The sequence below is a fragment of the Borostomias antarcticus genome (assembly GCF_949987555.1).
Source record: "Borostomias antarcticus genome assembly, chromosome: 23".
Classification (NCBI taxonomy): Eukaryota; Metazoa; Chordata; class Actinopteri; order Stomiiformes; family Stomiidae; genus Borostomias; species Borostomias antarcticus.
The window spans coordinates 8,181,946-8,198,415 of NC_140256.1; the positions used below are offsets into that span (position 1 = coordinate 8,181,946).

At 45.3% G+C, this 16,470-nt stretch overlaps 3 protein-coding genes across 4 annotated transcripts; all 3 read left to right on the plus strand.

Annotated features, from left to right (window-relative positions):
* The first annotated feature begins 731 nt into the window (after positions 1 to 731).
* Positions 732 to 4,543, plus strand: LOC311324574 (serine/threonine-protein phosphatase 2A catalytic subunit beta isoform-like). Its single transcript, XM_084457052.1, has 7 exons — positions 732 to 1,124; positions 1,988 to 2,197; positions 2,328 to 2,501; positions 2,638 to 2,727; positions 3,089 to 3,250; positions 3,559 to 3,677; positions 3,916 to 4,543. Exons 1-7 carry the CDS (start codon positions 1,023 to 1,025, stop codon positions 3,986 to 3,988), a joined length of 930 nt encoding a protein of 309 aa, XP_084313178.1. The 5' UTR covers positions 732 to 1,022; the 3' UTR covers positions 3,989 to 4,543.
* Positions 4,544 to 4,920: 377 nt separating this feature from the next.
* On the plus strand, positions 4,921 to 6,922 carry shld3 (shieldin complex subunit 3). The gene is made up of 2 exons (XM_084457027.1): positions 4,921 to 5,039; positions 6,015 to 6,922. Exon 2 carries the CDS (start codon positions 6,060 to 6,062, stop codon positions 6,825 to 6,827), a length of 768 nt encoding a protein of 255 aa, XP_084313153.1. The 5' UTR covers positions 4,921 to 5,039; positions 6,015 to 6,059; the 3' UTR covers positions 6,828 to 6,922.
* A 449-nt stretch (positions 6,923 to 7,371) lies between these two features.
* LOC311324573 (phosphatidylinositol 3-kinase regulatory subunit alpha-like) lies at positions 7,372 to 16,346 on the plus strand. Of its 2 annotated transcripts, none has more exons than XM_084457050.1 (15): positions 7,372 to 7,537; positions 7,925 to 8,563; positions 9,228 to 9,320; positions 9,512 to 9,586; positions 9,888 to 10,004; positions 10,191 to 10,392; positions 10,665 to 10,747; positions 12,241 to 12,463; positions 12,655 to 12,835; positions 13,106 to 13,231; positions 13,387 to 13,529; positions 13,708 to 13,884; positions 14,049 to 14,123; positions 14,261 to 14,431; positions 14,856 to 16,346. In XM_084457050.1, the coding sequence occupies exons 2-15, from the start codon at positions 8,236 to 8,238 to the stop codon at positions 15,043 to 15,045; spliced, it is 2,184 nt and encodes a 727-aa protein (XP_084313176.1). In that variant the 5' UTR covers positions 7,372 to 7,537; positions 7,925 to 8,235; the 3' UTR covers positions 15,046 to 16,346. The 2 variants fall into 2 exon arrangements, with proteins under 2 accessions (XP_084313176.1, XP_084313177.1); XM_084457051.1 differs by having other exon boundaries at positions 10,668 to 10,747.
* Positions 16,347 to 16,470: the final 124 nt, after the last annotated feature.

A 16,470-nucleotide genomic window follows, 5' to 3' on the forward strand; every position in this document is an offset into this window, starting at 1 on the left:
TAACAGTCCCAAGAATATGGGCATTTGGGACGTTTATGAAAAAAGAAGGGACGTTTAACAAAACTAAACTTTGCCATTAATGTTGCCATTGTATCCTGTCGGAGAAAATCCATCTGTCACTAGTCACTTATCTCCAGGCCATTTAAAAAAAATTTTTTTCAATAATTACATGATTTGTAATGAACACTAAGCAGCACTAACCTGTATGCATTCCTGCGTTAACATCCCTGATCCCCTCCATACTTCAAAAGGCTACCACAACTCTCAAAACAGTCCAACAGATTTCTTGTGGTGCACACCAGCACACCACACAAGTCATATAATTAGCTTACTTCGGAGGAACCAATTAAGGCAACAGGTGTGAGGGAGACTCAAATTAACCCCTGATAGACTATCCTCATATATTTTGCTTTGGGTGCTTGGACTTAAGTGAGTTTGGTAGTGGATTCTACCACATACTATTCACTACTATTCTTCAAAAATCTTTAAATTATAAATTCATGATTGATGTTATTTTTGTGGAGGACATTTATTTTCCTACATTTAATACGGACCTTTCTCAAAGCTCTGTGGGTGTTTTTATCTACATATCGTTCGGTTACTTTATGCCTCGTTCGGGGGTTTTAGACTCCTTTATCAGGGGATGCTTCTGTAAAACTGGCAACCTGTTAAGACCCCGTATGTTATTGTAGCAGGCTAGCTGTTAAGGCTAGCTGGTCGTGGTTCTGTAACCCTCGATCGCTGGATTCTGCCGCATCGGGGAATTTCGATCCACTCCGACCCCTCCAAATTTTAGATTCCCCTGGTCGCAAGTGACATCCGTAACTATATCAAAATACTAAGTGATTCGTTAGGTTATTCGTTTAAGGTCTTAAGGTTAGCTTAAGAAACCGGTTTTAGCGGGACAAACGTTACTAGCGCGGCTAACAATACAGTCAGCTAGCTAGAGCGAGCTAACGAAACAAGAAATTAGCGTCAGCATCACATCGGTATTCGGTGGTTAGCTAGTTACTACGGCTGTCATGGACGAAAAATCTTTTACTAAGGAATTAGATCAATGGGTCGAACAATTGAACGAGTGTAAGCAATTATCGGAAAATCAAGTCAGAACACTCTGCGAAAAGGTGGGTAACGTTAAAACATTTGGAAATGAACTAGCTAACTTCGCTAGCTAGGCCAGGCTAACTCGATTCTTTCCCCATTCCAGATCTTGGCCTAGCTAAACGCAAACTAGCTAGCTAACGTTAGCCAACCCTACGTTAGCTAACCCTGTAAAAAAAAAAAGGGGGGGGTTACAGAAAAACAAATGAATCCTTGGAATGAAAACGGTAATTGATTAATCAAATGAGAAATAAAACATCGAAGGTGTTTATTACGGCGTTTCATTTGCTAAACTGTGCAAAACTTAATGATTTGTAGCCGTAATGTAACGTTAAAATTGTACATTGTTAAGTAATTGTTAGTCATTCCATGTTCCCATTCAATTCCAGTAATTATACTGGCCCGAAAGAAACAGGGAACTGCTGTCACTATCTGCTTGCTAGCAAGCTAGTTATGTAGCTACCTACTGTAGGTAACATTAGCGATTCAGTCATACACATTATCCACACTGTGCTGCTCGTTGAAATAGTGGTTATGGTTGATGAGTCTAGCTGACTATCTATGATTGTTGCAATTTAAAGATAACCCACGTAGTTTAATTGTAATCGACTTGTTCCTTGTTAACGTTAAAATTAGTCCTCGGCGTGGTCTAATAAACATGTTGAATATATGTCCTACCTCATTAGTCTTTCGGAAAGTGTTATTTTTTGAATGATTAGAATGCAACACTGTGTTACTGTAATGTTTGTATTAGCTAATGTTCGTATCTAATGTCTAATGCAACAAGTTAATAATAACCGGTTGGCTGCTTATTGGCCAACTAGCTTTCTACAAATCGGCGATTTGTAGACATTGTAGCTAAGTACATTTTGATGTCTTAATCCAGGCGAAGGAGATTCTCACAAAGGAATCAAATGTGCAAGAAGTGCGATGTCCTGTGACCGTCTGCGGAGATGTCCATGGACAGTTTCATGACCTTATGGAACTCTTCAAAATTGGAGGAAAATCTCCTGACACCAACTACCTGTTTATGGGTGACTACGTCGATAGAGGGTACTACTCTGTGGAAACAGTCACTCTTCTTGTCACTTTAAAGGTATGGTTCTTGCCAACACTGAAGACTATTTTGCAGTAATGAGGGTATAATATTTAATTGATGAGGAATCAGGATGGATGCATGCCATATGGCTCATGTGTCTGACAGTACTCCTGTTTGTGCTTACCAGGTTCGGTACCAAGAGAGAATCACAATTCTGAGGGGAAACCATGAGAGCAGGCAAATCACACAGGTGTATGGCTTCTACGATGAGTGCTTGAGGAAGTATGGGAACGCCAATGTGTGGAAATACTTCACAGATCTCTTTGACTATCTCCCGCTTACTGCACTTGTAGATGGACAGGTAAGGACTAGCCCAATGTGCTTTGGGATTCCTCCTGCATGAAGCTTGTTTACATTTGCCCACTTGATGGAAAGTACATAGATTAACACATTAGACAACCACTTATTCTGTGTTCTTGTCTATTCTCTCCTATCAGATCTTCTGCCTCCACGGAGGCCTGTCTCCATCCATAGACACTCTGGACCACATACGAGCCCTGGACCGCTTGCAGGAGGTCCCTCATGAGGTAGCTATCTTCATCCCTCTGCACACAAAAGCACACGTGCCCCAAGGCAATGAGAACATGCAGGCCTTGGTGAATGAATATGATATTGATGGTTTGAAGCCTCGTCTTTCTTTCAAGAATGTTATTAGGCTACTCCTAACTATTCCTTTTTCCACAGAGCTGCTCATTCCAGCTACTGCTCTTACTCTGTCTAGCTGTTTATTGTGGACCTGGCATCTAGGATAATTCAGTAGCTCCAGTGACAATTAATTAAATCGGCCTTTCTAGCATCTATCAACGTTTGTTACTGAATTAAATGTATATTAATGTATGAAGTAGCAACCAGCCTTATTCAGACTGATGTTTCTGATGTGTATTCTAGGGCCCTATGTGTGACCTGCTGTGGTCTGATCCTGATGACCGTGGTGGCTGGGGCATCTCCCCCCGTGGTGCTGGCTACACCTTCGGACAGGACATCTCTGAGACCTTCAACCATGCCAATGGCCTCACACTGGTGTCACGTGCTCACCAGCTGGTCATGGAGGTATTGGATATTGGCTCAACCAACTAACGTGACTTATTATTGATAATAATAATGATGGCTATGATAATGACACGTTTTTATTAATGCCTCCGATATTACTGTATTCTGTTATCTTTTAGCTTTGGAAAGCATTTTAATGTTGTTTTTTGTTTTTTTTACGATATATTGATCTCACAAACTGTGATGACTGGGTGTCATGGCTGGGTATTTTGTGAAGTATAATGACTCAAGCTTTTTTTTTGTGCGTGTGTACTATACAGCTTGCTTCGCACTTTGTTCATGGGAGTGAATTGTTTTCTCTCCCACAGGGTTACAACTGGGGCCATGACAAGAATGTTGTCACCATCTTCAGTGCGCCAAACTACTGCTATCGTTGTGGCAACCAAGCAGCTATAATGGAACTGGATGATACTCTAAAATATTCTTTGTAAGTATGAAGACTGTCATTCTGTATAATCACACATCCATGCTGTAGTGCTCAACCCTCTATGCACTCTGCCACTCCCCTTGATAGGTTTAATTAGCACAGGATTGGTTTAAGTATGCTTTGAAAATCTGAAGTGCACACTTCAAAGGAAATGGTAGTGGAATAGAGTTACAGGACCTGTTTTTTTCCCCCTCAAAACTCACCAAGTCACCTGACCTTAATTTCTTTCCCTCTGCAGCCTACAGTTTGACCCAGCTCCTCGACGTGGCGAGCCTCATGTGACCAGACGCACCCCTGACTACTTCCTGTGAATGTCCAAAGCAATCCTCATCGCCCCAGAAACCCCTCTTATAGATTTTAATATACTGTACAAGGGAGGTTGGATAATTGGAGGATCAGGTTAAAAATATTAAAAAACAAAATGTTCAAAGAGAGCGAGAGCCCTTATACAGTTGTGTTTAGAATATGCTGCCATAATGCTGTGCTGATGAAACATTTACAATACATGTTTAAGTTAATATTCTGTTTGTTTAATACATGTTTAAAATGATTGAAATATGAAAGTACCAATGTGGACCAAAATGTGCCATATGATCTTTAAGACATGTAAAACTTTTAAGACATGTAAAGTTTTTTTTGAACAGCAATATAGCCCTATTTGACCTCACAACACATCTCATTGCAAATACAGTCAATTGTGCTTTTTCTTTTTGTTGCAAAACTATTGAGTGCTTAAAGTAGTAAAATGGTAATTTTTAGCTACTCAGGCCAAATGGCATGCAGAAAATAACTTGTGCTGCTGGACATCTCAGCCAGCGTATAATGTAATTGGACAATGAACATATGATTAAACAGTTCTGTTGACACGTTTGGCTGTACATGTCTTTCTACTATCAATATATAGTCTAGGAGGATGCCTGGGTAGTAATGACTGAGGATTGGTGTGCTACAGCCTGTTGGAGGACTTTGGAAGGAGTGACTGTTATTGGTGTATTTTAGTATAATTTTATGTATTGGGGTCATGGCAAGAGATCCTTCAAAGCAGGTCTTTGTTGGAGTCACCCTCTATCCTATTGCCCTAGATCTTCCAGAGTCTTCCAGGCGCAACTTCTCTGTGTTCGAAGTGTATGTTTGAGTAGAGGGGGTGGTTTGTATCTATTGATCATAGGGATCAGGATAGGTTGATGCCTCAAGATTTCTGCTTGCGCCCTTCCCCCAACGCGCCTGACGCGAAAGAAATGTACGCTTCCGTAGTGCTCCGCGGCCTGCTGCCCATCCCCCGCCTAGCTCAGGCCGCTAGGCTAGCTAACATCATTAGTGACTTTTTCAGCGGCAAATAATGAGTATTGAATGTAAAAGCAGGTTGGTATCAACATTTGTGAGAGACTCGCGATAACAGTGTACATGATAAGTGACTATTGTGTTGTTCGATGCTAGATGGCCACTAGCTAGCGTAACGTTTACGTATTAGCTAGCACAGCCGAGCTTGCCAAGCTAGCGAGTTTTGAAGTATTCTTGTGCAGCCAGAACCTATTGGGTGTATGACCTGAAGCAGTGTTGCCAACTTTGCTATATCTGGCGACTTTCCAGACCCACTTGGCGACTTTGTCAAAAGCGACCAGCGACAAAACTAGCGAGTTTCCTGGTCATTTGAGTAACGTTAATGCTAGTTTGACAATCTAGACCCCTTCCGCGGTTCACGTTTACAACCGAGCTCACGAGAGCCAAATGATACAGTACGACGTATGGCAGTTTAGGGATGCGCCTGGCATCAACCAGTTTCAGGAGCTTGCCATGGCTGTTGCCCTTGCCACACTCAAATACTGAAATTGAGAGGGTTTTCAGCCAGATTAGTGTGGTCAAAAACTAACTTAATTGGATGTCCTTGCAGACCAGTCCATCTTCTTGTAGCCTATGTCCGATATGGTCTGAGGGTGTCTGGAGAGTATTGCTATGGGCATATGGTGCCTGAGTTTTACAGCACGTTTAATACGTTTCTAAATACGTAAATAGTTTGTAAACTACCTCGTCAGCCTTTTCTATTCATTTTGTCTCTTACAGAATTGCATATTATGCAAATTGGTTCTTTATGTCATCTAGCTACGTCTAGCTACTTTTGGGAGAGCAAACAACTACTTCCCTTACACAAAAATTGGCAATACTGAGCAAGTAGTTGTGCTACTTGCTAGGGACCTCAGCCACCAATTCCAAGTGACCAGAAACCAGAATTGTTTGAATGCACACCTTATAGCCAGGCTACTGTTGTTTGGAAGAGTTATTAAGCTTTCACGGTATTGTGTCACCATACCTCTTTCTATGTGTCTTGTTTAATTTTAGGGTGGAGCAATGAGGTGAGGGGAGGTTTGACCTTGCCCTATCTGCATGGATGTGGTGTTGCACCATAGAAGTGATGCTGCAGACTTGAGTGCCTTGGTGAGCCAGACAGAGAGGGCTTTGGAGGACTTTCCCTGCAGAGTCCTGCCTGTGTTTACACCCTGGCACCCGTCAGGAGGGGACAGATGGCTGCCCATCAGGCCTCTGAGTTCACCCCCGGCCATCTCCCCAGAGGAGGTGGTCAAGATCCAGATGCATATCCTCTCCTTAAATCCAGAGACACCCGAGCCAGCGCCTCAGAGCTTGAACGGTGACGAGAGTCCTCAAAATTGTCACCAAACTAGTTTGGGACGAGCAGTCTCTCCTGCACAGACTTGCCGTGAGACTGGGCCACCCCCAGCACAGCCTAAAGATTCCACCCTCATCGAAAGGAAAGTCAAAAGATCATGGAGCGTGTTCTCACAGACACAGAAGGGTGTGCTCACTGTACCAAACTCTCAGACCTTCTCCAGACAGTTCCACAAAATTGTTTTGAGCCACAGACTTCACATGCGCCAGAGGGCCAAGTGGGTTATCGTGGAACAGAACTGCATGGCAGGTGACCTAGAACAGACGTTTAGAGGAGTGAACCGCGCCATAAGAAACTCCAAGCTGCCAACCTGCAATTCCAATATCCAGAGAACCCTGGGTGAGATCTGGGTGTTTTGTGACGTGCTGTACTGTGAGCACATTGGAAAGTATCTGAAGGAGGAGCTGCAGCTCACTGGGACAATCAATCTGTCTGTTCATAGACTGGGAGACATTCTCAGCTTTTAAAGCTTTTTGAGAAATATATGATCATCAGAAATGTTTTATACCCTTTAACTACAGATGCCATTGCTTATTAATTTATTTACATGCCAAGTCAAAGAAAACTGCTGAATATCAATAAATGTGTTTTATCATCTGTGTATGCATGTATGTATGTGCATATCTTTCAACCATTTGAGCTAGAGGATGAGCCAATATAATCTGATCAGACATCACTTCATGCCCCAAATTATAATGATAGGTCAGTCACAAGTCAACTGCTCAGATATTTATGTAGTAATAAGTGGTGGCTGTACTTTATTGAAATTGCATGTTTGATGTTACAGCATCAAAAGACAACAATGTAAACTTGGGTTATGCTTTTGGAGGATTTTTACGTGAAAGCCTCCTAAAACATCAGTACAACGCAGGCAAACATTTTCACACTACATGTGTGTACAATATTGTTGTATTGTATTATCTTGTCGGGCTGGCAGCAGGACAAAAAAAAAAAAACTAGGTTACTGGAAGTGACGTCACGATCGGGTACTCTAGTTCAGTGAATGCTAAGTCAGCTAACCTAGGAAGCTAGCTAACCTGGACTTTTTTGTTCAAATAAATCGCTCTACATACGGATCATATTTGATGTTGCAGGACTGCATTTTCTGCATTTATTTTGCGCTTTTCAGTGCCATTTGTGTGTAATTGTTTTGGACATATTACATCGGGAAATTAAGGTAAGATAGCTTAACTTTATTAGCCTAGCATGTACGATCGTTCCACATTTCCAGGGGCCTGGCTTTAGTTTAGAACACGCATCATTCCGTTTTATATTATCCGACGCTACTTTACCAACGATACTCCTTTTAATATAAATTGCATTAATACAACTCTTTGCCTTTTGCATACATATTTTGTCTTGGTGTGTCTGCGTCGTTATAACGTTCACTAGCTAGCTGTCTAGCAACCTTATCACATCGCTAGTTGGCTAACATTAGCCATGAACAAAGACTTTGCTAGTAAGTTAGCTGGAGCTGTCAACCTAATGCAATGTAACGTTACTGAGGCACACACACCGTTGTTATATTTGATTGCTTATATACAAATGTTTCCATTTTCTGTAGGTCAGACTGACAGTTTTATGCGACTGCATATGTCAGCGTCCCTATTTTTCATTGGATTTTGAAGCCTCATCGGGGGGCATTGAACAAGACTGCCAGGCTGTCACTTGGATGAATGTCAACTCAGCAGCGATACTCCACATCTGTAGCTAGCTGTACGGCTTGGTTGAAAAATATGAGGTAGATCCCTAAGATGGAGACCGGGGAAACTATACCTTTAGGCTTTTTTGTGTGAGTGGGTTATGCTTTGAGATCATATTTTGGAAGTATATTATTGTTTGTTTAGATAGTGTGGTTATAGAGCTCACATCAGGATGAGTTCTGAGGGCTACCAGTACAGAGCTCTCTATGACTATAAGAAGGAGAGGGAAGAGGACATAGACCTGCATGTAGGAGACATCTTGGTGGTGACCAGAGGAGCCCTGCTGGCGTTGGGCTGCCCCAGCGGTGCTGAGGAGAGGCCTGCAGAGATCGGCTGGCTGCCGGGGTTCAACGAGACCACGCAGGACAAGGGCGACTTCCCGGGGACCTATGTGGAGTTCATTGGTAGAAAGAGGATGTCACCTCCCACCCCAAAGCCCAGGCCCCCCCGACCTCCCTCCTCTGCCTCCGGTTCGGCCAGGACTGACTCAGAGTCAGAGGGTGAGTAGCTGTCTGATGGCGCTGCGTACCCAGGCATTGGTCCATATCTTGAATTATATTGAACCATTTACAAATTAAAGGTACTGCATTTGCGGAAGGTTAATCCTTATGATTGACCTATGTAGGCTGTGTTTGGGTGCTTGCTGCTTGGACATGGGATTTTAGTGACTCCAGTCAGAATTTTCCTCCTAGTCCAGCTGTTTCCCAGTTCCATTAGGCATATTTGCCAGCTTCATCCTCTGGGATTATGTTCAGCCAGCTAAGGCACAGCAGCTGATCCAGGTCAGTGATACGATAACTGCAGATGTAGCCGGTTGGCCAAAGCTGCACCACCAGCATTTACAGAGGAAGCCCCACAAGCTACACTGACGGAAAATGCTTGTGTGTCACCATCAAGTACTGCCAGTTCTCTGGAAGGTAGAACACAGAGTTTAGGCCTACATAACAATAACATAGAACAGTGTGCAAGAAATTGGCCTTCAAAAGTGCTGTGTCCAAATGCCACTGTGTCTGATATTTAACAGACATGCTCATTCATGTTATTATTTTCTCCTAGATGAAAAACTAACATTTGTATTACCACCGTGAGTATATACACTAGCACCAGACTGTGCATGTCCAGTTGTTTAATTTTGGGCTAATAATCCATTTTCCCCTGTCTCAGGCTTTGGGTTGCCAGATTTGCCAGAGCAGTTTGCTCCTCCGGAGATAGCCCCGCCCACTCTGGTCAAGCTGCTGGCAGCCATAGAGAGTAAAGGTGAGAGACTGGACCAGTCCCAAACCAACCCCTACAACCTGTCCTTTCCCCACTGATTGGCTGGTTGGAATTGCTGTGATATTGCTTTCACTTGACTAGTACCTCCTGTCAGATCTCTATCATGGATTTCATCTTGTGACCTCACACTGTTATCCTATTTTAAATAATTTATTGTATCTTCTGCCCTGCAGGTCTGGAGAGTCCAGCCCTCTATAGGTCATTGACCGGCAGCTGTAGTCTGGACCTTAGGCTGCTGGCAGACAGTGGTGAGTAGCCGGGTTAACCTTTTACTGAGCCTCTCAGTATGGCGGTTCAGAAGGATTAGGATCTTGAAATAGTGAAATGCCGGGTCAGCTTGTTTCTCTCTCACTGGCGCTATGACACTACTGATTCTATAACCCTTACTCACCGTGATTGTTTTTACAGATAAGGATTATCCTCTGTAAGCACGAAAGGAGAAAATGTTTTTGAAACAGGGAGGGCATTCGAGTTGGTTGTTTTGCTGTATAATGCCTATCACTTCTGACACTCCTGCCTTCTCCTGAACCTGGTTATGTGTTTCTGTAGATGTGGAGCAGTGTGACCTGCAAGGTTTGTGTGATGGTCTGGTGAGGTATCTACTGGACTTGCCTCATCCAATCATCCCCACCTGCCTCCACCCAGAGATGGTCCACGCTGTGCAAGGTGAGGCCTTCACCAACTTCACCATCCTGAGGCCATAGTTTCACATCGGAATCAGAATGCAACTAACTCATTGAATAGGTTCTCACCACCGGCATTGCTGTTGTTGGATGAATGAGAGGTTACTGTGGGGTTGGAGGGGACAAGCTATTCTTACTGTTGTGTTTCTGTTTTTCTCTCGCCTCACAGAGGTGAGGGACCCAGAGGAATGTGGCCAGGTGCTGCGGAGGCTGGCCAGCTCTCCGTCCTCCCCTCCCCAGTACTGGCTCACCCTGCTCTGCCTGCTGCGCCACCTCTCCACGGTCTGTCTGAGCGGCAGCAGGAACCAGCTCAGCGTCCGGGCGCTGGCAGACACATTCGGCCCGCTGCTCTTCAGGACACAGGCGGCCAGGTTAGAGCAGATTAATCAAGCGTCGTCTTGCGTTTGTTGTACGTATACACCTGGCCAGGGCCGGTCCCAAACCAACCCGCTAAGCTGTAGACTGCCCCCACACTTGTGGAGATCTCGGGGTATTCGACATAGCAAAGCACGAGTGGCTGCAGAAGTCCCCAGTTGCGGGGGGTGGGGGGGGGGGGCAGATTGAATGATGTAGCACGTAATGTAGAATGGGATTTTTCTTGTTTGATTGCCCTCCCCATACCTATGGATGTGTTCTTCCTCAGCAGTGAGTCCAGTCCAGACTGTCTGGTTCAGATTCTAGAGGTTCTCATCACCAGCGAACTGAACGAAAACCAGGCGGCACCAGGTAAACCAGTCACTCAACCATCAGATGCTTAGAAATGTGAATGTACTGTATCTGCTTCCCCGGTGGGTTCTTGAGAATAGGAGAAGTCGAGTGCAGTGTGCCTGGCTCAGAACAGAAAAGAACCGGCTGAGGTTACAGACTCTTCCTATTGCTACTAGATGTAGATGGGTGGACAGACACACATACAGGCTCCTGGTTGCATTTGGTCCTCTGGTAGATACTAAATAAGGGCTAGGTTACCCTCATTTTCCTCTTGTATACAGTACAGGCATAAAGCAATATGTTGCTGATGGTTCTTACGAATGATCTCGGACATTTTTGTATGTGGTACAAAGGTCTTGATATCTTCAGGAGAACAATCTTAACAGTGATTGCTGTCATAAAGAATAATTGTTGTGTGTGAGTGTCTGGATGCGTGCCTGCGTCAACGCCTGTGCGTGTCTGCGTGTGTGTGTGTGTGTGTGTGTCCACTGCTCCACCTGCTGTCCTGCTGGGTTAGTCATCAGTTCTCAGCCTCAAGGAGGGGGGGGTGAGCAGTCGAGCACACAGGAACACACACAAACAGAGCCAGCCAGCCGGCTCTCAGGATGACATCATCTCCCAGGAGCACATGAAAGATGCAGCAGAGAGGGGGGGAGTGGCCCTGGTGACAGCGCTATGGCAACGATTGGCTAAAGGAAGTGATGTAATGCATCACCAAGCTGCTCCCTAGAGCTCTGAAATGATGTCCAAGGCATCAATGGGCTATAGAGTCTGTCTCTGACTGGCCAAGACCCATTCCAGCCTATTCCTGGGTGTATGATCGGATATCTGACATGGAGGGAGACGATGAGGGGCTGGAGGACTGGCCTGTGTCGGAGCAGGAGAGTGGCACGGGGACAGAGCCGTTATTTTACACAGAGATGGACCCACCAGGTAACGCTGCAGTCCTTCTGTACAGATACAGGAGACAGACAAGGTGTAGAGCCCAGGATCAGGATCGACAGAGATCTTATCTGAATCTCAAGATTAAGTTATCCGACTGTTGCAGCCATTTTTTAATCACATTCATTTTGCTGTTTGGCCTAGCTGTCGAATGCTTATTGTATGCATGCTTATCTCGATTGTTTTAGAGAGGTGTTGCTGATGCTGTGTATGATTATGGTTGTGTATTGTCACAGACTGGACTAGTCTTTTCCTCCCTTTAAACACTGACTGCAGAATGGAGCTCGTACGTTCAAGAGCGTCTTTTGTGCTCTTCGAATACATCTTAGCATAATAATTGTATGTTTCAAACATCTTAGTAATAATACTCAATTAACACCCTGGAGAAATTAGTGATTGTCTTTTCATCAGCTGTTTTTTTTTCACCGATGGGCTATGTAGAGACCCCGCTGCTTACTTTGTGTTCCTTTGAGTGAGACACGGCGGCTAATTCATGCACTGTCAGGCTGCAAATTAACAGCCTCATCTCCTCCATCCCCTCCCCTCCGCCCCGTCTCTGCTCTCCTCAGCCCTGCCTCCTAAGCCAGCCAAGCCAGCCACACCAGTCCTCCCGGCAGCCGCAGCCTCAGGCCACAGCTTTAACAACAGCCTGAGCCTGCAGGACTCTGAGTGGTACTGGGGGGACATCTCCAGGGAGGAGGTCAACGAGAAGCTGAGGGACACGGCAGACGGGACCTTCCTGGTCCGGGACGCCTCCACCAAGATGCACGGAGACTACACCCTGACCCTCAGGTAGGTTCGGTGCCGTTCGTGGTTGCGCCTCGTCTCAGTCCGCTAGCTAACCCGGCCAACTGACCTGTTATGTTGTATCGTTCAACTGAATGTGGAACTACTGTTTTGATGAGAAATTAAGGCGCTTGTGTTGTCAGTGTGTGTTATCTCTGGAGTCCTCATTGTTTCCTGTTTCTTGTTCCTCTTTTTAGGAAAGGCGGCAACAATAAGTTGATTAAGATCTTCCATCGGGAAGGGAAGTACGGTTTCTCTGACCCGCTGACTTTCAACTCCGTAGTGGAGCTAATCAACCACTACCGACATGAATCTTTGGCCCAGTACAACCCCAAACTGGACGTCAGACTGCTCTACCCCGTGTCCAGGCTCCAGCAGGTCCGTCTGAGGCAGCTGGCGCAACATATAGCATTTAGTACTCCAGAACCTTTGATATTTTGATAGGGGATTCATGAATACAGCTGTGTGTGTGTGTGTGTGTGCGTGTGCGTGTGCGTGTGCGTGTGCGTGTGCGCGTGCGCGTGCGCGTGCGCGTGCGCGTGCGCGCGTGTGCGTGCGCTGGATTGCTCCCGTTGATGGACCCTCTCAAAGAACTGATCAAAAAACGTGAAGCGTAAACTGCTCCTCTGCTGTGTATTGCATTGGTAGGACCAGGTGGTGAAGGAGGACAGCATTGAGGCCGTGGGGAAGAAGCTGCATGAGTACCACTTGCAGTTCCAGGAGAAGAACAGGGAGTACGACCGCCTGTACGAGGAGTACTCCAGGACCTCACAGGTCAGTCACAACGTCTTAACCATACCACTCACAGGGTATCTGAAGGTGTGCACCTTAGATGCGAGATCCCTGGTCAGATCTAACATAAGAGACTGGTGCACAATCGAACTGCATTTCTCTCTGACCTCCGCCCTCTGTCGGTGTGCGATCCTCAGGAGATCCAGATGAAACGGACAGCCATCGAGGCCTTCAATGAGACCATCAAGATATTCGAGGAGCAGTGCCAGACCCAGGAACGCTACAGCAAGGAGTACATTGAGAAGTTCAGACGAGAGGGCAACGACAAGGAGATCCAGAGGTACCCGGGGACAGCAGGACAGAGGGGTTAAAGGGCACAATGGCAGTGATTGCCACTGTAATGATGCCAGTAGCCCTGAAATCGGCAGATCACGCTCCACCATAAATTATGGAGCTGGAAATGATTTTGTGACGTGGATCGAGTTGACATGTGTCTGACATAATCTGTTCCCCTGTAGAATCATGGGTAACTACGACAAGCTGAAGTCGAGGATCAGTGAAATCGTCGACAGCAAACGCCACCTGGAGGACGACCTGAAGAAGCAGGCGGCAGACTACAGAGAGATCGACAAGAAGATGAACAGCATCAAACCAGACCTGATCCAGCTCCGCAAGACCAGGGACCAGTACCTGATGTGAGAACCAGCCCCTGTGCCACCACACCATCAGACTAGCATGGTCCCTTAGGATGGACAGGCCTATGTCTGGTCCCTGTACAACCCCACCCATTAGGGGTTTGAGGAGGCTTCATGTGTGTCATGATGTCTCTTTGACCAAAGATCTCGTCTCTGCTCACCAGGTGGCTGACCCAAAAGGGTGTGAGACAGAGGAAACTGAACGAGTGGCTGGGAATCAAGAATGAGAACACAGAGGAGTAAGTGTTGGTTAATGTCCTTCCCTCTCTCCATCTCCTGCTCTCTCTCTCTGTCTCTCTCTCTCTCTCTCTCCTCTCTCTCTCTCTCTCTCTGTACCCATTATTGTTACCGTGCTCATTTCTTTCTCGTGTTCCAGCGAGTACTCCATGGTGGAGGATGAGGAGGACCTGCCCCACCACGACGAGCGCTCTTGGCGCCTGGGCAACATCAAACGCCTGAACGCCGAGGATCTGCTCCGAGGAAAGAGAGACGGAACGTTCCTGGTCAGAGACAGCAGCAAGGCCGGCTGCTACGCCTGCAGCGTTGTGTACGTACCTGGAAAAATCACATTGCCTTCACTTACCACGTTGTTTACCATCGAGGTAAACGATGTGGTAAGTAAGGTCGAGGTGCATAACATAAATGTAAAATGTTACGCACCTCGCCCGAAAGCAAATTCCTAGTATGTTGTAAAACTACATGACAATAAACGTGTTAAACAGTGAGATAAAAAGTCCTGCGGGACTGAGAAACGAGCTCTGGATTATAAATTCAGCATTTCCAAATATGTATTTTATCAGCGGGACTCAAAAGCCAGTTCCTACAGTAGCATTTGGCTGGGAAAGGTAATGGGAGTACGCATGGCACACAGCTGTAAGCTATTTGAAGTTGAAAATTAGCGGCAAACATGAGTATTATGTATTCAGTTTGTCATGTATTCTGATGTCGTCTCTCCCCGCTGTGTGCTCCAGGGTGGATGGAGAGGTGAAGCACTGTGTGATCAACAAGACTCACACGGGGTACGGCTTCGCCGAGCCCTACAACCTGTACGGCTCCCTGAGGGAGCTGGTCCTTCACTACCAGCACACCTCCCTGGTCCAGCACAACGACTCCCTCAACGTCACCCTGGCTTACCCTGTCTACTCCCAGCAGAGGAGGTGATCGCTGCTGCCACGCCCAGCTGGGACCAGACCTGGCCAACACAAAGGAAATCTTAGGGTGCTCTTGATTTTAGTTTAGCCGGTACAATGAACCCCCAATGGTGCAGACCCAAGAGTGCGAACTCTTGAGGTAAATCAAACGCTCTTCAAATTAGTGTTTGGCCTATGTATTTGAGTCTGGTCTGAAGCAGTCTGTCAGGTTTATAAAGCAGTCTTGTCAGGTTTATTAAGTGCAAACCTGAGGTCTGTCTCAGGACACGCTAACACTGTGGATGGGATCAAGGGTTGTGTGTGTGTGTGTGTGTGTGTATGTGGTGTGGGGGAGGGGGTGACATACTGAACAAAATAAGACAGTCTACAAGACTTACATCTATGGTGCTCAGTACAACTCTTCAAAGCTTTTCCCCTTTGGTTTGACTTGTTTTAAACAGTGATCGTGTGTGAGTGCATGCGTGCGTGCGTGTGTGTGTGTGTGTGTGTGTGTGTGTGTGGAGAGACAGAGACCAAACCTAGATTAGTTCAGTACAGTATATTACAAAGGGCATATCTGTAGAAAACTCCTGAATGTTGTATCTGCTGGTACTGCACATGTAGATTACATACTACTACTGGACATACCTGACTTCTCTGTTAAAGAAAGATGTTTAGTTTTTGTTTTTTTGTTTTTTTTTTTAACAGGAGATTTAAACAGTAGTGTATTGGGTTGATCTGAAATACATTCATTGAGCACCGTGAAGCGTATGTTTGATTCATAGTTATTACGTAATATTTTGTGTATTTCTTCTCTTCTATTGGGCATGGTTCTTGGCACATGGCCACGTCAGTGTGGCTTCTGGCTGACCATACACGTTAATCTTTTTTGACCTACAGCTTAACTTCTTTGTGAAACAAATCAGTCTACATTTTGTCAGTGAAACAATGTGTGAAGTACCGGTAATTCATATAAATCTGATTAGATATATTTTTAGCTTAGCAAATATATTTTATTTTGTTTTATTTCTATTCCACCCATATGACCAGGTGTGTGGGAGACTGTTTATCTTAAATGTGAAACGTGGTTGTTTGATGCTTAGAATTTGGAAACATTAAAAGTTTAGACATGTGTTCCCCCTACAAGAGAGAGAAAGCTTGTGTGAAATCGGAAGTGATCCCGACTATGGAAGTAAAAGTCATTCCAGAAGCTGTATTTTCTGTATCAGAAATCCCCAACAGCCCAAGAGTCATCACATTGCAATCGGACAACTTGAATTTCATGTTTTTTTGTTCATGCCATGTCATCGGAGACAATAAAGCACCAAAATACTAAAATTCAGCATACGTGTCAGTGGTTTATTTTCTCGATGAAATGTCCTCCTTAAATTGAATACAAGTTTTAGGCTACTGGTGGGCAATTTGGGGGCAGGCACATATTTTGCAGTTGGGGACT